Raw genomic sequence first — 21,703 nt, forward strand, 5'->3', positions numbered from 1 at the left:
CAACTCCAGGGAAGGGATTACACCCACTGGCCAGCTTGGAAATCTCCATTCACACCCCAGCCTCACCAGCCCCTCTTTGATCTGTGGGCCAAGGGAGAAATGGGCTCTGACACATCTAGCTGTGCTGGGCACTGATTTAAAACCCTTCATGGGCTCTGTCCTACATCAGAATTTTAATAACACAGTTCAAAGTGGGTTCAAATCCTCACTTCAGCCAGTTCTGACAACACTAACAGCAGTACCTGGAAGCATAATATTAAACTCCAAAATGTTGGAGATAATTCTCTTACCCCCTTGCTGTGCCTGTCAGATTTATTCTCCCCCACAACTCAAAGGGTAGGCAGCCATAATGCCATTTGCTGGGAGGAAGGAGCCACTTCAGGATACTCTCAGCTCCTTTTCTGTTGCAGATGAGAGTGCACTTCCAGAAGATATTGAGAAGGTAGCAAATTATGTTCTGCAAATAAACCTTCCCCTGACTCCACAAGAGCTCACAGGCATGCTTGGCAAACTCCAAAGCATTATGAACCACTGTGAGAAGCACAAACTGGATAAGAGAAACATAAAAAGGGAGGATGCTCAGACACTGCTGCTGGCGGCACAAGAAGCTCAGTAAGTAGAGTATTCTCACAGTGGTGTGCCAGCTCCAGCTGGGGTGGCACTGTGCACAGTAGGACTGCTCCATACCCCTGTAGCAACACTACAAGGAGAGTTCAGATGGAGGTTTTACCTTGCCTTTTCCCTGCAGCAGGAAGGAGCCATCGCTGCTTAGGCTGCAGGAGCCAACATGCTGAAAGGAAGCAGCTCCTGACAGCTCCTGGCTCCTCTGCCTGCTGAGTCAGAGAGGCCAAAGCAGCTACTTAATTCCACCTTGGACCTCGTGGAGCATTACATCTGGCTCACGAGGTGGTTTGAATAAGGGTGAAAAAGACCCAACAAAAGAGAAAATAGGTTCATCCATGAGTCTACCCTACTAGCAGTGCACCAGTAGGCAGCCAGCAGCATCCAACCTCACCCTGAGTACAGCAACTCAGGTGCTCCCCAACAAAGCCCTTTTCTGAGGTTTTGCTTTACCAATTTACCACAATTTTAATGGTTGCTGTTGTGGAAACATTCCTGCATGACAGCATGGGGGCATTTGAAACATGCTCTTGCTTTGCACACCACACCATGATACTACACACTCTTCATTTTTTCCATTTTAGCAAAGCAGCTGAAGCTCTTCTGCCAGTGGATGAACTTAATACTAAACTAAAAAATGTTGTGAAGTCCCAAGGGCACTCCAGAACCACCATCATAAAGTTAAATGAAGAAATACGAGGCATCAGAACACAAATCTCTCAGGTATCTTGCTGCAAATATTTTCATTTATTTGCTATATTGACTAGAAAGAGATACTTCATTCTGAAGTTTCCTTAACATAAGCTTAAGGAAATAAAACCAGAATGTGGCACAGATGTGACACCAATTTGATATTGCTTGAAGGTCTCTTATTCCATTGACAGTCCCTCATTGCCACACTCTGCAAGCTGGATGGGCATTACATAAGAAATCACAGCCTTGAATTGCTCTGTTTTAGGCTGAGAACCAAGTGAACGAGACAAAGGATAAACTAAATGACTTGTCAGCCAGACAGACTGAGGTGGAAGGTGAAACTGCCACATGGCAGGCAAAAACACTGATGAACAAGAATCAAGCTACAAAGGCAAGAGCAGAGGCAGAAGCAGCTCACAAGCAAGCCCAGAATATTGATAAGGTAAGCCCTTCTGTCACATGCTAAGGGAAACAAAACCTCCTCCACATTTACTAGTATTTTTGCTTCAAAAGCATTGCCCAGCTGTAACATTTTCCTTATGCCATGCAGTGTAAAATGTCAGAGGTTAAGAAGAATTTGTGTTTTATTTTAAGGCTTCTGGCATACACTTCTATTTGCTTGAATGAAAGAAAACATACACATTTCTCTGGCTACTTCATGACATTTTTTCCTGCACTGTGTATAAGACTTGTAGTCACCATGGGCACCAATAAACACAACAGAACAAATCACAAAACCAGATATTAAAACGCATGAGTGATGGAAGCACCCTGACAATTCATCCTGTGCTGTCCTCCTTCAGAGAAAATTGCTGTGGGAGTCACTGTGAGTTTTTGGTTGGCTTGGTGCTTTCCAGTAGTTCAGTTTTTTGAAACTGCAGCCAGAAATTTGCTAAAATGGCAAGAACCAGGTAGCCACAGCACAAGCTTGGAACATGGCCATACTTCCAAGTTACAAGAACCATAGGCAAAACCTAAACTGTAGCCTCAACAGCAACCTAGATCAGCAGGGAACAGATTAGCCACTAAATATTACTGAAATTGAAAATGCAAAAAGCCCAGTGTTGCTACAGATAATTCATTAAATTTGAATTAAGGCAAAATGAAATTTACAGAAAAGTCCTATCAACAGAAGCAAACCCAGCATAATCTTAAAATATCTTAAATAATATTTTCTTTGTATCCTTGCCCTTCCCTCTCCTTTAGATTACTCCACTGGCAGTTTGTTTTAATTGATTTCTATCACATTTTGCAAAGCATTTTCAATGTCTACAAATTAAGGGTATATTTTTTAATATTAAAGAGAATGAGAAATCTAAACTTTGGTTCAAAGAGTATGTTAAAAAGAAGTATTAAAACTTCCTTCTGTACATCAGATTCATTATCTCTTCAACTAAGATTAATTAATGACTCCTAAACTAAGTAATGGCATTTTGTTACAGGAATTTACTGATGTCAAAAGAAAGTACACCATTCTTCAAGAAAAGCTAAAAACCCAAGGACCTCCAAAAGTAACACTAGAAAAAGTAAAGCAGTTGAAAGAAGAAGCAGAAAAACTGGTTGAAGAGACAGAAAAGAAGATAAAAAAAATAACAGGTGATGTTCTCATTTCCACAGTGAGTGGTAAGCACTGTGATAGTCATGAATTCAAGGCTGAAGTCCTTGCCCACAGACACTAACACACTAAGCTCACCCAAAGGTGAGCTAGGTTTAAAACACTAGGTTTAAAACAATTTACCTGGTGAAAATCCCTGCCTGAAGCTACTAATTTTAAAAGTAGTTGAACTGATTAGGCTTCTGTACTTTTTCTGATTTAAATAGATTGCTATAAGCAAAGATTAAGAACTGTCCATACAGGGACTTGCAGTGATTTTCTTCAGTTGAAAAACAGGGCAAGTGCAAGACCTGCATAAAACCTGGCTGCAGATTTAGCTGGAGGCCGTGATTTATGCATTTGCTTTGGGCACTTGGACCTTCAATCCTTCCTCCACACTCTGTCTTTCCCCACATCACCCAAAAGTGAGGGCTCCTGTGATGGAGCTGTAGGGCAGCTGTTTTCCATCAGCCCATACTTGTTCCCCTTCAGACATTATCTCTGAGCAATGGCAGAACACCCCAGGTGCAATTAGCAGCTTGTGGAGACTGAAGGTGCCCTGAATCTGTGGGGACGTGACTGTCAGGCAGAGGGGCCATGGAAAGTGCAGACTGTGGCTGCACTGGCACTGCTGCTCACACAGGCTTAGTGTCACCAAAAAGGAGGAGCAATCTCATGTCCCTGCACACAGGGAAACTAATTTTCCTTACAGTGAATGTCTGGGCATTCCCACTGCGAACCCTTAGGCCTGGGATTCTGCCAGGCTCATTATCAGAAAATGCCATGTAACATCAGCAAAACTGAAGCAGAAACTTATCCCAGGAGAAAACCTTTCAGGACAGGATCCAAATAAATATTTTGAGCATGTACCTTGAGGAAAGGCATTAAGATCATCCCAGTAACTCCAAATGTCTGGTTGATAAGGACATTAGAAACAGACAGTGAATCCTGTGGATTTAACTCATTACCAATACACTCATTACATTGGTGTAGTTCCATAGGAAGCAGCAGAAAACAGTTACCCAAGTGAGGGAGACCTAAGCCCATCACACCCAAATTGTCTAGGCTTTACACACATCAGCAGACACGCTGTTCCTCTGAGTGTCTGCATTTAAACCAAGTCCTTTAAGAGCTCCATGTCCTGCCCCATCCTAGCTGATGGACCAAAGCACATGGTGAGAAATTAATTTCTCCAAGGCTGTCAGGCTCCTCTTGCCATCCAGAAGCCAGACTCTTCCCTCCAGTTGCATATGTAACATTCCTTGTTCAAATAGGCTGGGAAAAGAAACGCTGCTAATCCTTGGATTTTACTTACACAACAAATGTGAGCATCATTGCCTGTCTCTGCTCTTCCAGATTTGGAGAAGAAGCTTCAGGAACTGAATCAAACCAAACAAAATAAGGCAGAGCAACTGAGACAACTAGAGGAACAAGTGATAGCCATCAAAAATGAAATCATGGAGCAGGAAAGCAAGTATGCAACATGCAAGAGTTAGGGTCTGAACAGACCATCAGGTAAAATGAGGCTGAATTCACCATGATTACCATGCCCTGAGCATCCTGGCACAGGCCATTGTCCTCTGGAAATGTATCTGAAATGGCCTAGTGAATAATGTTATTTTATCTTTTTTTCTTTTTCTTCTTTTGTCCAGTGGGGTTCATATGGAAATAGGAAATATCTTTAATAAACCATCTGATTTAGGAATGTGTAGTCTTTGAGGGAGCTCTACAACATACTCCTGTGCACAGTCTAGAGCTTCTTGTGGCTGGAGGGTTGGAAATGCAAAAGGAGGAGTGCTCAGAGAGCTGCTGGTAGCCGTCTCAAAGACATTCTCCCAACACATGTCTTCTGCCAAACCCTAAGAAATGTGGTTGTGCCATGACCCTGCACGGGGCTGTCCAGACTCGGCTGGGGCGATGACAATGAAACCCTTGTCATTGGTGGCTCCTGCAGCCACCCCTGCTGACACCCAGCGCCATCCCCAGGCATTGTCACTGCTCCAAGCCCATCTCTGCCCTGAGGCAGAGCAGGGTTCCCTCACAGGAGCCCTGACCATGGGAGGGTCCCGCTGTGTCCCCTGGAAATGCGACAGGCAGCAGCTCCGTGCCCGGCCGCCAGCGGCGGGTGACAGAGCCGATTTCCCAGTGCCCACTGGATGGCAGTGCTAAGATGCTGAACGCCAAAACCAACTTAAATTTCGTTTTTAAGGCTCCTGCAGCGCCCATTTTTCTTATGCTTACGTGTTTCACGTATTTTTCGTTAATGCAACCAACAAGTGGAGAATAACTCCAGCTCTTAGGCGTAAGTAGTGAGTCCAAAGGGCCAGAAATGTTGAAAACCAGTTTCTCCAGCTCTTCTCCCACAGTGCAGCACTTCACAGAAGTCAGGGTTCACTCAGCAATTTCTTTTTGCCGTCAAGAACACATGAATTGGCCTAAATTTCAGGCTGTAATTCTTTTTTTCTCTAATATAAATAGAGAAGGAATCTGTGGTTAAGCAAATGTTACAGACATGCCAGAGTTTTAAAAAGACTGAAGTGAGCAACGCCTCGGTTTCAAAGTCCCACCCTTGGTATACACACTCCAGCAGGACGCAGAGCAGACTGATGAGGGGTTTTCACCAGCCAAAACCAGTCGTGTCATTCCTGGCAGGACTGTCCCCCAGCGAGGGACTTCCTTCAGCACGGTGCTGCTTCAGAGCTCGGATGCAGCCCAGACCACATCTGTAAAACAGGAATGCTCTGCGGGAACACAGGGCGCTTAACATTTACCCATGCCAGCAGCACCCGTGAAACAATCCTTATCCATCACACGGAGATAAGGAGATAAACACTTAAAGCATAGTTATCACCCTGTGTTTACAAGAGCTAAAGCTGCACTGGTATGCGCTGGGGGCTTGGGTGGGAATTGCTGGCAGATGAGATTTCATTGATACTCCTCTAACTCAAACCAGCTGTGCTCCAGGGCAATGTGCAACATGCATTGCACTGTGAGACATATTCTAGTGTGAAAATAATGGAATCGAAGTATAATTTCGATATGATCTAACAAAGCCACCTGAACGCAGGAATGCACGGAATTTGTGGGTTAGCATTTTCTGGATTTTAGCACTTTAAAAAAAAATCACCTGTGAGGCTTCTAAGTTACTAGGCTGTAATCAGATGATTATATTGAGACTGACGTAATGAAATCAAACATCTCTGTTTTACTCAGAGCTTTCACCAAGCTGCTCACACGTGGGTCTCCAGGTAATGAAGGATTTTCTGCAGGTTTCAGCAAATCTCTGTTGGACTGCACCTAGAAAAGGCAAACTGAAGCTCTTAGAGAGAAACTCCCAATTGCATACAAACCCAAATTATTTCATTCATGGCTTTAAAAATACGAATTCACAAGCAAAAAGTTGAAAGAGAACTTCCTCCTACGATCCACTGTTGACTATGAGAATTGCTGTGCGGCTTTCCACAAGCTGCATGGGTGAGAAATCTGTAAACACAAGGCAGTCAAACAGGCCTGGAGAGGGGATGGGGGAAACAGAAATCGCTGGAAGGAAAGCGGAAGCAGGAACAAGAAAGTCAGCACAGAGTTTAACCTCCCCTGCCTGCCTCCAAGCGTGCTCAGACACACAAAGGAAGCAAATCTGATGGGACCAGTGGCCACAGAATCCCAAATCCATCCTGTGACAGCTTCTGAGGTTTACAACTGTGCAGCGTTTCCCGTTGGAAGTGACGCAAAAACTTTCAAAGTGGTTTTTCAAAGTTAATTTGTGCGGGAAATGCTGTCTCTAGATAAAAAGTACCTATTTGTAGTTCCCCCCAGACATCCTCCTTGTGGGCAGAAATGGCTTCCGAAAACTGTTTCTTGAAAAAGAATTGAAATAAGCTTCTTGCTGTAGAGCATTTTTACTTCAATGGCATTAATCAAAATGCAAACAACACAACCAAACTGACATATAATGAAAGATATATTAAATCAAATTCATATCATCAACTCTGTCTACCAGGCATTTGACTACTACAGTGTTTTAAGAAAATGGGTGATCAAGTGGGGTCAAATTCCGAAATTTTGTTCTTTGAGAAGACTTCCAACCACACACAAACACAGACACTCCAGGGCTGTAAAGGTGGTTCACCAGCCACAAGGATAGGGCATGACACAAAACGGAATTTTTATCATTTGAAGAATCAAATTATAATACTCCCACTCGCTATTTGTCATGAGCACTGCAGAGAGGGAAGGACACATGTTCCCTGTTCCTGATTACTCACAGACTAAATGTGGTGGTTTCAGTTATGTCTAAAAGAGTACCACAGTTATGGGTGATGGTGGCCACTCCAGTCTGTGGCTGAAGCTCCAGCTCAGTCCCTGATGTCACACGGCAGGGTCACCCCCAGGCAGGAACAAAGCCCGTTTTCATGCTGTCTGTGGCAAGGCACAAAGGAGCCTATAGGGGAGGATAGGACTTCTACAAGGCTGTGAAACAGGAAAAAACCTAAAGGAAAAAAACTTCAATAAAAGTTGAAAAAATATGAGACAGAAAAAAGTCCAGTGGCAATGAGACTGTTGCAGTTGGGGTGATGCCACTGCCCATCTGCCATGGACCAGAGGAGACTCTAACAGCAGTGAAATAAAACATTTTCTGTTAGTGGGGAGACAAAAATGCTTGTTGTACTGAAGCTTAAAAAATTTAACAGGGTTATGAAACTGAATTTGTTTTGTGAATTCAAAAGGCCACATGGCAGAAGAAGCTTAGAGTGTTACAATTCCTGCCCTGAAAGTTTAGAATTATTTAATTTCATGTGTATATTTAATGAAACGGCTCCACAAGTTCTTTAATCCAGAGTCTTGGGTTATGTTTCAAACCTGGTGTTTAACCTTTAGGGCAAGTCATTTGGTATCTCTCTGTTTCTGCTTATCCATCTGTAAAATGAGAATGAACATATTTACCTACCTCGGCAGGGTTTGCTGGGCCAGACAGACCATGGTGTGTTTTCATTCTGGCACTGCAAATAGCGAGGGCAAAGTATTCTTGAGGGACGCTGGTTCCTGGTAAAGATTTACACAAATACACGTGTTACACGTGCACAAGCAAAACCTGGGTATATAAACCCAGGCATTTGTTCCAGCCACATCCATCCTTCATACAGACTCCTAGGCATTTATTTACCAACCTTTTCCCCGGGTGCTTTAGGGGGACTCTGCCACCAGCCAGTGAAGACCCTGTGTTCCCCAACAGAGGCCAGGGAACTGATGTGGGAGGCTGGTGTGCAGGGGCAGCTCCATCACAGCCATTCATTCCCTGCAGCTGTCCCAGTGCCCTGGGAAGGCAACAGTGCCATGTGCTCCCACAGCAAATGAGACACACCAGCCTGACAGTGGCTGGTCTAGGCTTGCTGGGCCTCTTTGCCTGTGCCAGGGCCAGAGCTGGCCATGTATGGCAGCACGGCCACCATCCCCAGGAATGGCACTGCTGAGCCACATGTGCTGGCACCACAGCACCAGGCAGAGTGGGGCTACTGAGCCTTGCATGTGACATTTGCCAACCCCTTGGTTCTTTGCTGGGTTTTGGGCCTTACCACACAAGCATGTACCACTGTCCGTCCGTCCATCCATCCATCCATCCATCCATCCATCCATCCATCCATCCATCCATCCATCCTTTCCTCGCAGGGACCCGGCTCCATCCACACCACCAGCAGAAGGCAGGATTACGTCAATAACCCCATATCCTTCATTATTTCCCCACCGACAGGGGCAGGGAGTGGGGGCACCCGATGGTGATTCCCCCCACCTATCCACCACCCCCGTCTGCTTTTCGCACCCTGCCCAGAGCCCGCTCTCGACGCTGGGGAGCAGCGGGAGCAGAACCTGCGGGCCGGGGGGCTGGAGTCCCCGCTCTGGGCTCCCTGGCTCCGGCGGGACAGGAGCTCCCTAGCCCGCAACCCCCTTGCCTCCCACCCCGACTGAACTCCCTTCCTCGACGGCCGCGCTCCCTGTCCGGGCTGAGGGCCGGGCTGCCCCGGGGCGGGAGGGGCTCGGCCCGGCCCCGCGGATGCGAGGGGCGGAGGAGGAGGAGGAGGAGGAGGAGGAGGAGGAGGAGGAGGGCCGGGGGCACCCGGCGGCGCGGGGCCGCGGTCGGGAACGGCGGCGCCTGCGTGGAGCGGCGGCTTTCGGCGGCGTGTGGAGGGACAGCCGCGTCCCGTCCCGTCGCGTCTTGTCCCGTTCTGTCCCGTCCCGTCCCGCCGCCCGCCATGGGCCGCCTCCCGCTGTACCTCTGCTGCTGCCTGGGTAACTCGCTCCGCTCCCGTCGGGGCACGGCGGGCTGGACGCGCCTCTGCAGCGCCCGCCGGGGCGGCTCGGAGCGCCCAGCCCGGCCTGGCTCCGGCTTCCCTCTCTCACCCTCTGTCCCCCTCTCTCTCTCCCCCTCCGCGCAGCGCTGTGGCCCGCGGCGGCACAGGAGCCCGAGTACAGCTACGGCTGCGCCGAGGGCAGCTGCTACCCCGCCACCGGCGACCTGCTCATCGGCCGCGCCGCCCGCCTCTCCGCCTCGTCCACCTGCGGCCTCCGCCAGCCCGAGCCCTACTGCATCGTCAGCCACCTCCAGGTGAGCTCCGCGCCGGCCGGGCATCGCCTCCTGCGGGGTGTGCGGATGTGCGGGATGTGCGGGTGTGCGGGATGTGCGGGTGTGCGGGGTGTGGGATGTGCGGGGTGTGCGGATGTGCGGGATGTGCGGGTGTGCGGATGTGCGGGTGTGCGGGGTGTGGGATGTGCGGGGTGTGCGGATGTGCGGGATGTGCGGGTGTGCGGGGTGTGCGGGTGTGCGGGGTGTGGGATGTGCGGGGTGTGCGGGGTATGCGGGTGCGCGGGTGTGCGGGTGTGCGGGTGTGCGGGGTGTGCACGTGTGCGGATGTGCGGGGTGTGCGGGGTGTGCGGATGTGCGGGGTGTGCGGATGTGCGGGGTGTGCGGGATGTGCGGGTGCGCGGGGTGTGCACGTGTGCGGATGTGCGGGGTGTGGGATGTGCGGGGTGCGCGGGGTGTGCGGGGTGTGCGGGGTGTGCGGATGTGCGGGGTGTGCGGATGTGCGGGATGTGCGGGGTGTGCGGGGTGTGCGGTGTGCGGGGTGTGCGGGGTGTGCGGATGTGCGGGGTGTGGGGGTGTGCGGATGTGCGGGGTGTGAGGATGTGCGGATATGCGGGGTGTGCGGGGTGTGCGGGTGTGCGGATGTGCGGGGTGTGCGGGGTGTGAGGATGTGCGGGGTGTGGGATGTGCGGGGTGCGCGGGGTGTGCGGGGTGCGGGGATGTGCGGATATGCGGGGTGTGCGGGATGTGCGGATATGCGGGGTGTGCGGATGTGCGGTGTGCGGGGTGTGCGGGATGTGCGGGGTGTGCGGGGTGTGGGATGTGCGGGGTGTGCGGGGTGTGCGGATGTGCGGGATGTGCGGATATGCGGGGTGTGCGGGGTGTGCGGATGTGCGGGATGTGCGGATATGCGGGGTGTGCGGGGTGTGCGGGGTGTGCGGATATGCGGGGTGTGCGGGGTGTGCGGATGTGCGGGATGTGCGGATATGCGGGGTGTGCGGGGTGTGCGGGGTGTGCGGGGTGCGCGCCCGCGGGCAGCATCGTGCCCAGTGCGGGACCCACGCTCGGCTCCGGGGAATGCCCCGCGGCTTTCGGCTCCCGACCCCCCTTTCCTGATCGAGGCCAATAAGGAAGAATGTGCCGCCGTAAGTTCGGTTAATGCTTTATTTCCCGGCTTGCTCGGAGCCGTCTAGACAGCTTCCTAAAAGAGAGTAGGGCCCGGCGATGTTTTTTTCACAGTCCCCGTAGTGTAATTGCATGTGTATGGTGTCTGGGTGGAAAGATGCAAATAAGGTTGTCTCAGCATATCTGGTGAGCTGTTGGTTTTTAAAGCCAGAAGCGGCTCACCAAACTTAAAATCTCTGAGACAGAAAGGATGGTGGAGAAGAATAAGGTATCAGTTATACGTGGAACTGTGTTGAACTGAAAGTAAAGTGATAATCTCCGGACAAATTACTGTGGAAGACAATAGGGCCGGATTTTGGCACTTGGAAGGAAAAGCAATGGAAGCAGGAGGGGCTGTAGCACTTGACCCATTTGTGCCCTGAAGTGACCAAGTCTCCCTTCATCCTTCCCCACCTTTAATTTTACCATCTAATAGAGTTAATACTTTAGTTTTACTGTCTAATAGAGTTAATACTTTGTTTGACGTGGGATTTAGCTTCACTGAACATTTTCAGTGTATGTCGGGATTGACTTCAACATAAGCACCTCTGGTAGAAGAAAATAACAAAGGTACTTTGTTACATTTTCTTGTCTCAAAAAATGTTGGAGTGCCTTTGTAAAAAGCATCACTTCAGAAGTTCTCATGTGCCCAATATTCCTGATCTCCCGGACCCGCTTCAGCATTTGGGATGTCCCTGGTTATTCTAAACCACAGTGTGTGGTATTGAAGAAATCGTGGAAGGTGCCAGTATCTTTTTAGTGATATGGGGTGTGGCCGTACTGAGTGCTTGGCAGAATTATGTCTTCTAGGATTCAGTTTGGGTCAGAGAAGGAGCAAGTTGTGACATGAAGTTCAGGGGGAGAGAAGCCTGGAGCAGACAGTAGGGAATGTCTTCCCTGGGACCCCTGCTCTCGCCATTCTTTCTGCTGTAGGAGTGTTTGAGGGCTCGTGGGAGGTGAAGCCCTGAGCTTGGGGAGGAGCCGCTGAAGTCAGAACTGGTGAAATGGAAAGCCTGTGTGGTGCAGACCTGCCAGCGCTCACATTCTTGGCTGATAAAGAATTGTGCTTGTCTCCATAAACGTGCTGGAGGAATGATGCCTGTGTAGCTTTCGACAGGGATGAGTTGCTGGTGCCATGGGGCTCCTTCACTGATTCAATGAGGTCTTCTCCCTCTCTGCCCCGTCCCGTTGGTCTGAGCCCCTTTCCTTTTGGTTCACTTTGCACCCTACCTTGCAGTCAGAAAGTGGGGGTTTTAGGCAGAAGGACAATGCAAAAATAGCGCTGTTTGTAGTTATAGCCATGATGGAGGTTTGTGCCCCTGGTGAAAAAGTTCCTAGTTTTCCCAAGCAGCATGTACCAAACTCGTTCCAAGTTTTGCTTGGACAGACCTTGTAATGTGTGCAAATGGACTTTATGTACACAGTTTGGGGTTGCAATAGCAGCTGAAGATGCAAGGTTTGAGTAGGAGTTTGACAATCTAAATTCAGAGAAAAGGACTGAATCACTGAGGGCCCTTTGATGTGCACTGAGCCTCACAGGAGGTATCCCTAATGCAGGCAACTTCCATCTCCAAGGCATCTTCCAAAAGCCAGAGTCCTTTCACACAAGTTGTTAAGGTGCAGTTTTGCACGTGTGCATTTTTACAGAAGCAATTCAGCAATTTTCTGTAGGTGCTGCCACTGGTTTTGAATTCCACTGGAGAATGCTTGCACTGGAAGAGATTTCCTGAAACTCAATTTTCATTGAAAACATGCTTCCCCTACATATGAAGTTTATGGAATTCCTGGCATGTTTTCCACTTGGCAATTTGCATTAATTCATAAAGGTAAAAACACTTAGCATTTCAACAAAAAAAAATCTTTGATGACTCCCGCAGGCAGAATGAGTGGAATGTGATATGGATGGAAAATACTCTTATCTGCAGGAAGCAACTATTGCCCCAATGATAAAATCCGTAATGCTGATTATCGTGTTGTTTCAGGAGGACAAAAAATGTTTCATATGTGACTCGGAGGATCCCTTCCATGATACTCTCAATCCCGACAGTCATCGCATTGAAAATGTCGTCACCACGTTTGCTCCAAACCGCCTGAAGCTCTGGTGGCAGTCGGAAAATGGTATGCAGTTTGTCCAGAGCAATTTCCGGCGCTGGGAGCTGTTTTCCCTCCTTTTGTTTAAGGGTACCTGTGGGTTTGCTGTTATCTCTGGCCTGGTGATTACTGCCCTGTGAGGGATCATGCTGTGTGAGGAGCCATGAGTAAAACTGGCTGCTTTTGTGTGCCCTGGAGCGGTCCTTAATCTGTAACAAAACCCCCGAGTCCTCGGGGAGTGTTGGAAACAGCTGTCCAAGCACTCTGCAAGAATCCTTTCCTCAAGAGAAGAGTTTTCCACGCTGGGCTCAGCTCTCCCTCATATTTGGGCAGTTTTCCACACTGGGCTCACTCATATTTGGGCAGCAGGAGTGGAGCCTTCCAGGAGTGAATAAATACCCCAGGGCTTCCCCACGCCGTGGGCTGGGGGCTGTTCCCCTGCCTGCAGACCTCCAATTTCCTTTTCCCACCTCAGGACAGTAAAGGCAGGGATATCTTATACCCTACAAGCTGCCTTCTCCCTCCTGAGCTCCCTGAATTTCTGTACCATTTGCCAAACAATAAAATGAGCTGCAGAAGCGAGCGAGCGAGTTAAAACCCAAAATTGCATATTAGTTTGGTGGGGTTTTTGCTTTTTCTTTGAATCCTTCCTCCGCCTGTTTTACTTTTTTGGTTATGCTTTTGGCATGCCTTCATACACAAAACAAGGCAGCGAGGGTTTCTCAAACAGCAGTCCTACCCTGAAGCCTTAAAGCCAGCTGGACAGGATAGGATTTCTGCAAATGCATTGGCAGTAGCTGCCTTATTGTATATGAAAAAAAAAAAAAAAAAAAAAGGTAGTATTTGTAACAGTTTTGCTGCCTATTAAAGAAAGGTTTGCACTAAATCCTTTTTAACCATTTAGATCAGCCTAGCAAGCTGCTTGCCTCCAGCAGTTCTCTTCCAGCATTCCAGATAATTCATGTTTTTTGCAACAGGCTTGGCAGCATTCACACAGAAAAGTTTCTTAGCTCATAAGGTCATGAAAATGTCCTTCAACAATAAAAAACAAATGATTCTTTCTGTCCAATTCATGTTTTTGTCTGTTCAGGCATACTGCATAAGGGACCATTGCTGCATGCTTCACAGAAGGTTACAGCTGGTCAAAAATTTAAGTGTCTTATTGTTTTACTATTTTCATTTCTTGCCCTTTCTCCTCTCTGTAAATCTTGATTTTATTTTTTATTTCTAACTGCAGTATAATTAGCATCCAGCTGTTTCGAGAGCTCTTTTCACAAGGCAAAATAATATTTCTAACTGTTTTTCTTCCTTTCTGTGTCGAATCTTTGACCACAGGTAGTCATGCAGCAATTTGGAAAACCTTTTGCCTCTCAACATTTGCTTAACCCTTGGGATTGCAAAGCAGGGCTGTGATAGTTGTTTTAGGACTTTTTGAAAACCAGGTTATAAAGGAGCTGTTCTTGTGGCCAGGAGAGTCCCGAGTGAGTGAAAAAATGGTGGGGAGTGGCCCTCGCCAGACATAGGTGAGACTGGAGGTGTTAAGGCTTGTGCTGCTGCTGCTACCAAAGAGGCTGGGGTGTGGGAGGACAGCCTGTGGCCACCACACAGGTCTGGGCTCAGCATCCCCAGCTCTACTGGTGGCTTTGGTGCCAGGACCCTGCTTGTGGTGGTCCTGTTCTTGCCCCAAATCCAGCCACGGTTCTGTCTCAAACAGCCCTGCAAGTCTCACACTCTGGGTGTAGTGTGTTTGGTGCTGATCCTGTGCAGGAGTCCCACGCCTGACACTCTTCAGCAGGTTCTTGGTGTCTCCCCCTGTACGTCAGGCACACACTAAACCATCATCTTCCTTTTTCACAACAGAACCAGGTGGTAAAGAAAACAGTCTCATGCCAACAGAGTGAAGAGCTTTGGCAAAATTTAGTGGCAAGTGTCCTTGTTTGCTGAATACCCTCTTTTCTCTGTCCTTGCAGGTTTGGAAAATGTGACTATCCAGCTGGACCTGGAGGCTGAGTTTCATTTCACTCATCTCATTATGACCTTCAAGGTAAGGCAGCCACAGCCTTACCCAAAAACATGAGGAAATGAGAGGTCTCATAGTCCTTCATATCTGTTTGATATTTGGGGTTTGGGCTTTGTCTGAACTGTTTGGCCTGAATTTTTTAGAGCTGCCAACCATTTAGCACTGCTGAAGTCATCCAGAAAGGCAGAGTTTGAACTCCAGTGGGGCTGCAGAAGGAGTCATGCTGAAGCTGGGTTTTGTGTTGATGTGTCTCTGGTAGTTGTATTCTAGAAGACTGTTAGCTAAGTCATATAGTAGCAAGGGGTTTTTTTCCTGAAAAATGTTGGCTGTGGTATCAGTTTTCATTTGGCAAATGGAAAGGTCTTCAGGAAGAAAGAACATCTGTACACAAAGTGTCTTTGTTTTTTTACAAACAGATGTCTTGGAATGGTAGCTTATGTCCCGTACATCCTAAATGCTCTTCCCATGTGGACAAATCAATCTCTTCATTTTTACTCATCAGCTTTCTAGGACAGCTGGTTCCTCTTTCCTGTGGTGTCAGCTAGGGTTTATCCCTGTGCCTTAAGAGGGTGGCTGAGGTGGAAGGTGGTCATTTCTACTGAAGCCAGCAGTGAGGGACTCTCAAAAGACCTCTGACATGATGTGGGTGCTGCAGCCACTGTACCCCAGTGCTGGGGCTTGGTCTGGGGCAGTCAGGAGGAAAGATAGTTTTAATGATGCTTTGTGTGATGTTTTAATGTGTGATAGTTTTAATGATGCTTTGTGGACTTTGTGTGGTAGACGGTTGAGCTGCCTTACTTCTGGGCTGCTAATTTTTTTTTTGTTGGGTGAGATACTAGTTTCTAAGTTGGGTGGTACTTTCAGCCAGGAAGCAGAGAGAAAGTTTCTTTCCAGCTGTGACTGAAATGCTTTTGTGCTTGGCTCTGGGAAGTCCTTCTCTGAATACATAAAACTAAGGAAGAGATCGTTGGCCTTTCTTGGTAGGTACAAGCCAGGGTTAAATAAATATCTGGTTTTTGAAAGGCAGCACAAAAATTAAAGCATTATTTTTTTTAAGTTAGAGGGATTAAAATCTTTTCAAAACTTTATTCGTTCGTTGTTCCAGAGTTGAATACACGTAGGTAAGAAGGACACTGGTTTGTGTGAAGCAAATGCAGCCTGCCATAGTCTTGGCAAGGCCAGCTGGAGGAGGGTCACTGGGAGCTGGGGAAGTCAAATGCAGCATGAGTGGATGAAGCTGAACCTCATAATCTCTATAAAGAAGGTTTTCTCAAGGCAGCACAGAGGACAGCTGGCACTGAACATCAGAGATGCTGCAAAGGTCCTGTGGTCAGACAAAGAGAGGGAATGCTGGGGCTTCTCTGAGCATCAGAAATACCTGCCCAGCAGTAACTTCTGGGCATCAGAGCTGGATGGGAAGCACTGGCATTGTCTCCCTGCTCCCTACAGTAGGAGAGGAGGCCCATTAGGTCCTTTGTAAAAGATCAGGTGAAGAAGTACAGCAAGGAAGAAGGAAGGCTCTGCTGCTTTCCACAAGCCGTGGGAAAAGAATCTTTTTGTCTCTGTAAAGCCCTGCTTTAACCTCCACTTTTCAGAAAGGGTTTGGAATCAAAAAATCTTACAAGTTTTCTTGTTTATTTTAAATGTGTTTAAGCACTTGGCCACTGAGTGCCATCTTTTGAAGACGGGTGGTCTATGGTTTGATGTATTTAATCTATCTGCCTCTGAGAAGAAAGTGGAATTTCATCAGAAAAGTATTTCCAGTGTTTCCACATATTGAAAATGGTTGGTGCAGGGAGAGAGATTAAAATCCAGACATGTGGATTGCTCACACTAATAAGACTCAATGTAAATGCAAGTAATAATTAACCAAATGAAATCTCTTGTTTTCTTACTATTAGACATTCCGTCCTGCTGCAATGTTGATTGAAAGATCATCTGACTTTGGACAGACTTGGCAAGTTTACAGGTATTTTGCATATGACTGTGAGAGCTCATTTCCTGGGATTTCAACTGGACCCATGAAGAAAGTGGATGATATAATTTGTGATTCCCGATACTCTGACATTGAGCCTTCAACAGAGGGAGAGGTCAGAGACATTTTTTTCTAATAGGTTTATTGTGTAGACTTCCTTATGAATTCAGATTTGCTTATTTTTGAAGCTGAATCTTTCATCGTTTGATCTTTCCTCCAGGTAATATATCGTGTTCTAGATCCTGCTTTTCGAATTGAAGATCCATACAGTCCAAGGATTCAGAGTATGTATGCAGTTACCTTTCAGGCTGATTTGAGAGCATTTCAGTACTTACTTGCTTACAAAAACCAGTAATCCACTAACAAAGTCATGCATTAGCCCTGACAGCAGTTTTGAAGTCATATGAATACCTTTGTGAACGTCTCCTTTTCCTGACTCAGACAGTCAGGAAAATCCATGTTGTGAACTCAAGGGATTGCTCTTGCACATTTCATTGGAGCTGGTCCTTTTCTTAATTGATCAGGGATTTATTTTCATTAAGGAACCCCTTTCCCCAAAATACATGGAGCTGCCAATTAGAAAACTTGAAATGTGATCCTGTAATTGTACAGTATTCAGAAAGCAAATAAACAGAGCTACAAAGGTACTTATTTCATTGTGCATTTCTAGCTAAAATCAGTAGGGTCATGTTTTATTTTTCAGAAGCAAGTTGTGGCTTTGGCATAGTTGGCCATGGTAGCCCTGCATGGCTGGACCACACAGATGTGGTCATAAACCACAACTTGCTGTAGTGTTTGTGCATGGTCGTGGCAGTCCATGAGTGCAGAGGTAGAGAGATCTTTTGCTCAGCATGGCTTAAAGAGAAACCTTGTGGGGCATTTGGCCTGAGGGAAGTGCAGTGCTCAGCCTTAAGCTGACCTCTGATTTAATTTGCATTCTCAGGTTGGGTTCATGTCCCTCAGTGTAAAAGGAGCAAAAGGAACTATGTGAAGTAGAGGAGTGTCTGCTGTTTGCTATGAGTTTAATGTTGGTTTTTTTCTTTACTCAACATTTTAAAGGAGAAACTGCTTTGATGGGCTTGAAGTGCTTTGTCAAGCCTAGTTCAAGGCTATAAGAAATTACATAGGATTTAACATATCAAAGTAAATATGTGGATGGTATTAATTACTGCAATATTGTGTTCCCATGGATTGTCCCTCAAGAACTTCTTTGTATTTGGTCAGTTATGGGGTGTTACTTCTTTCCACAAAATGTAACTAATTATATTTGCTGGGAAAGTTTGGCGTATACAAAAGAAAAATTATTTCTCTTTGTTTCCAGCTAAGACTTTTTTCAAAAGCCTCATAACTCTAATGGCTCCTGGTTCACTTGGCAGCAATTTCTTGATATCAAGTCCTTACCCATCTTATATTTTAAAACCCCAAAGAACCAGTGTCTTTTAGGTGGTGCTTTTCTCCTTGCCTTCAACATTTGTATATGTGCCTGTGCCTGTCTATAATAAAATAGACCATTATTTTAAATTATGCTTAAGCTTACTTATACAGTTATCAACCAGTAGTAAAATAATGTAATTTCTTTTATTTTATCTGAGGAGTGTGAAGTGATGTGTAGGTGCTGCAAATAAATCTGATCTAATCTGTCCATAGGAAGCACGCTTAGGAAGTCACTCCTGGCTTCCTCCCATTCAACACATTATCTGGTAAATAATTCCCAAAATTGCTGGTTAGTTATTTTGTGTGTGTGTCCCTGCAGACCTATTAAAAATCACCAACCTGAGAGTCAAGTTTGTCAAGCTGCACACGCTGGGGGATAACCTGCTGGACTCCAGGATGGAGATCCGAGAGAAGTATTACTATGCCATCTACGACATGGTGGTGCGCGGGAACTGCTTCTGCTACGGGCACGCCAGCGAGTGTGCGCCCGTGGAGGGCTTGGAGGAGGAGGTGGAAGGAATGGTAAATGTTCACGCTTCTCTGCAGGAAGCTCTTCTCGTCTTGTGCCTCTTTTAAGCGATTTGAACACAAGTGTAAACGTAAAAAACCCAGATGTAAATGTAAATGTAAAAAACACAAATGTAAAGATGGCAATGTCCCTCACCTCTGCACGCTTGATTTTCAAACAGCAAAGCTGTTGTAATTATTCCTCCTTGGCAAAGGTATCTGTTATTACTGGTATTCCACAGCAGATCTCAGATTAGGTGATAATTGTTTTAACGTTCCTTTTCTAATTATGTTAAAGAGCTGTTGAAACTGAAAGGTAGGAATGAAGAAAGGGAGTGTAACCTTATTAGGTGAGAGGCCAATGTCTGAGTTGACTTGGTTACCTTAAAACTGAAGTGAGATAGAGGCATCAAAGGCTGAAACACCTGTGAATCAAACATAACCTCTGTTACCAGCTGAGAAAGTGGAGGTTGTAGCTCTAATAAACACAGGCCCTGAAGGAAAACCCTGATATGGGTATGCTGCTCCACAAGTGCCACATCCCTTCCAGAGTCTTGCTTTTCCCCATGATTTTTGCATGACAAGCAGTAGTAGCACCCTGTTAATAGGTGAGTTATTAACTGGTTGAAGATGTGGAAGCATGTGGGATGGTTGTGTGGGTTGCCCAGGATGCTGCTGAGCCAGGTATGCTCCATTGCCCCGTTTTTGGGTCAGTGTTTCCACCCAAGCTTTGCCTTTAATGTCATGGCTACAGTGCTGGTAGTGCTGGTGGTCTGTGGCAGCAGCTGTTGGTCTGCTTGGTGCTTGTTCAGTACACAAGGCAAAGCCTGGGGCTGGTGGATAAACACCATCCAAACTGGCTGTTATCTTTGCTTTGAGAACAAAGGCAGGGCTGGAAAGAGGGCCCTGGGCTAGTGACCTGGTGATATAAATAGATGCATGTTAATAGCTAATTAACAGCTAATAAATTTTTACTTCCAAGAGGCTTCTGTGGTTGTTGGAGCAGAACTGTGCTCTCCTTGTTTATTTCTGAAAGCATTTATTCAGGCACTACTTCCACCAAGGAAAGGACAAATTTGTATGAGGACACCTGGGCAGGTGAAGGACATTCCTATGGCCCTTTATGCTTTTTCTAAATGCAGTTACATAGATTGAAGTCTCCAAAAGTATATGTCCATTATGTGCTAGCTTTATTTTGCATTCATTGTAGAATGGTTTGGATTGTTTTTCTTTTTTGTTTATAACCAACTAATTTTTTTTCTTTTTTTTTTCCCCTCCTTTTTTTTTTCAATTACAGGTTCATGGTCACTGCATGTGCAGACACAATACCAAAGGATTAAACTGTGAGCAGTGTATGGATTTCTACCACGACTTACCCTGGCGCCCTGCTGAAGGTCGCAATAGTAACGCATGCAAAAGTGAGTTGGGGTAAAATGCAGAACTGGGAGCCATGAGTGTTACATGTTGTTACTTGGGCTTGTGTGTGGCAGCCCACGGCTTGGGCAGGAGCACTCTGTGCTGGGTTAGGAACTGGCTGCATGGCCGGGCCCAGGGAGTGGTGGGGAATGGTGCTGCATCCAGCTGGGGACAGTCACCAGTGTGTCCCTCAGGGGTCTGTGCTGGGGCCAGCTCTGTTCAGTATTTTCATTGATGACATGGATGAGGGTATCGAATCTTTCATTAGTTAATTTGTGGATTACACTAAGCTGGGAGCGTGTGTTGACTGCTTGGAAGACAGGAGGGCTCTGCAGAGAGACCTGGAATGGTTGGGTCAATGGGCAGAGTCTAACCAAATGAAGTTTAATAAGTCCAAGTGTCGAGTCCTGCACTTTGGCCACAATAACCTCCTGCAATGTTATAGGCTGGGGATGGTGTGGCTGGACAGTGCCCAGGAGGAAAGGGACCTGGGGGTGCTGGTGACAGCTGCTGAACACGAGCCAGCAGTGTGCCCAGGTGGCCAAGAAGGCAAATGGCATCCTGGCCTGGACCAGGAATGGTGTGGCCAGCAGGAGCAGGGAGGTCATTCTTCCCCTGTCCTGGGCACTGGTGAGGCCACACCTCCAGTGCTGTGTCCAGCTCTGGGCCCTCAGTTCAGGGAGGACGTTGAGACGCTTGAACACATCCAGAGGAGGGAACAAAGCTGGAGAGGGGCTTGGAACACAAACCATATGAGGAATGGCTGAGGGAGCTGAGGGTGTTTAGCCTGGAGAAAAGGAGACTCAGAGGTGACCTTATCACTCTCTACAACTTCTTGAGAGGTGGATGTAGTCAGGTGGGGATTGGTCTCTTTCTCCAGGCAGCAAGTGACAGAACGAGAGGACACAGTCTCAGGCTGCATCAATGAAAATATAGGCTGGATATTAGGAAGAAGTTTTTTACAGAAAGGGTGATTAATAGTCTGCCCATGGAGGTGGTGAAGTCACTGTCCCTGGATGTGTTTAAAAGGAAACTGGATGTGGCACTCGGTGCCATCATCTACTTGAGGTGTTAGGGCTGGGTTGGACTCGATGATCTTGAAGGTCTCTTCCAACCTACACATTCTGTGATTCTGTGATTCTGTAAAATCCCTCACGTCCTTTGGTTGACACCAGTGTGTCTTTTCTGCAGAGCTGCACTTTCCCCTAAGGACTCTTACTCTGCTTTCTGTCTTTGTCACAGAGTGCGACTGCAATGGCCACTCCAGCCAGTGCCACTTTGACATGGCAGTGTACATGTCGACGGGGAACACCAGCGGGGGAGTGTGTGACGACTGCCAGCACAACACTGTGGGGCACCACTGCGAGCAGTGCAAGCCCTTCTACTTCCAGCACCCCGAGAGAGACCTGCGGGACCCTGACGTCTGTGAGCGTAAGTGCAGCCCCACTCCACAGGCTGGGAAGGGCCTTGGGATCCCTGAGGAGAGGTGGTTGTTTTGGAGGTCTTGAGTGAGCCTGGCTAGGTTTTGTTTTCTCTTTGAGAATCTGGGAGTTTACCTGGTCCTTGCGTGTCCAACCCACATCGTGTCTAATACTTGCAGGAGTGACAGTC

At 47.2% G+C, this 21,703-nt stretch overlaps 2 protein-coding genes and 1 long non-coding RNA gene across 3 annotated transcripts in view; 2 read left to right on the forward strand and 1 right to left on the reverse strand.

The window, feature by feature from the left end:
• LAMB4 (laminin subunit beta 4) overlaps nucleotides 1–4,604 on the forward strand; it is a 40,534-nt gene extending 35,930 nt beyond the window's left edge. Inside the window, exons 30-34 of the mRNA XM_066318645.1 lie at nucleotides 411–612; nucleotides 1,206–1,344; nucleotides 1,580–1,756; nucleotides 2,757–2,910; nucleotides 4,265–4,604. Coding sequence (XP_066174742.1) covers nucleotides 411–612; nucleotides 1,206–1,344; nucleotides 1,580–1,756; nucleotides 2,757–2,910; nucleotides 4,265–4,404 — 812 coding nt within the window. The 3' untranslated portion in view covers nucleotides 4,405–4,604. The remainder of the gene's footprint in view (nucleotides 1–410; nucleotides 613–1,205; nucleotides 1,345–1,579; nucleotides 1,757–2,756; nucleotides 2,911–4,264) is intronic.
• A 1,148-nt stretch (nucleotides 4,605–5,752) lies between these two features.
• On the reverse strand, nucleotides 5,753–8,589 carry LOC136361045 (uncharacterized). Its single transcript, XR_010743565.1, has 3 exons — nucleotides 8,482–8,589; nucleotides 7,857–7,951; nucleotides 5,753–6,205 (listed from the first exon to the last, which is right to left on the reverse strand). It is a non-coding gene; the product is annotated as an uncharacterized lncRNA (long non-coding RNA).
• A 499-nt stretch (nucleotides 8,590–9,088) lies between these two features.
• The window catches only part of LAMB1 (laminin subunit beta 1), a 43,994-nt gene continuing 31,379 nt past the window's right edge, over nucleotides 9,089–21,703 (forward strand). The window contains exons 1-9 of the mRNA XM_066318674.1: nucleotides 9,089–9,193; nucleotides 9,340–9,509; nucleotides 12,632–12,767; nucleotides 14,711–14,784; nucleotides 16,662–16,850; nucleotides 16,956–17,019; nucleotides 18,489–18,691; nucleotides 19,974–20,094; nucleotides 21,335–21,523. Of these exons, the coding sequence (XP_066174771.1) occupies nucleotides 9,157–9,193; nucleotides 9,340–9,509; nucleotides 12,632–12,767; nucleotides 14,711–14,784; nucleotides 16,662–16,850; nucleotides 16,956–17,019; nucleotides 18,489–18,691; nucleotides 19,974–20,094; nucleotides 21,335–21,523 (1,183 nt within the window). The 5' untranslated portion in view covers nucleotides 9,089–9,156. The remainder of the gene's footprint in view (nucleotides 9,194–9,339; nucleotides 9,510–12,631; nucleotides 12,768–14,710; nucleotides 14,785–16,661; nucleotides 16,851–16,955; nucleotides 17,020–18,488; nucleotides 18,692–19,973; nucleotides 20,095–21,334; nucleotides 21,524–21,703) is intronic.

Source organism: Sylvia atricapilla, chromosome 5, assembly GCF_009819655.1.
Source record: "Sylvia atricapilla isolate bSylAtr1 chromosome 5, bSylAtr1.pri, whole genome shotgun sequence".
NCBI classification, from domain to species: domain Eukaryota; kingdom Metazoa; phylum Chordata; class Aves; order Passeriformes; family Sylviidae; genus Sylvia; species Sylvia atricapilla.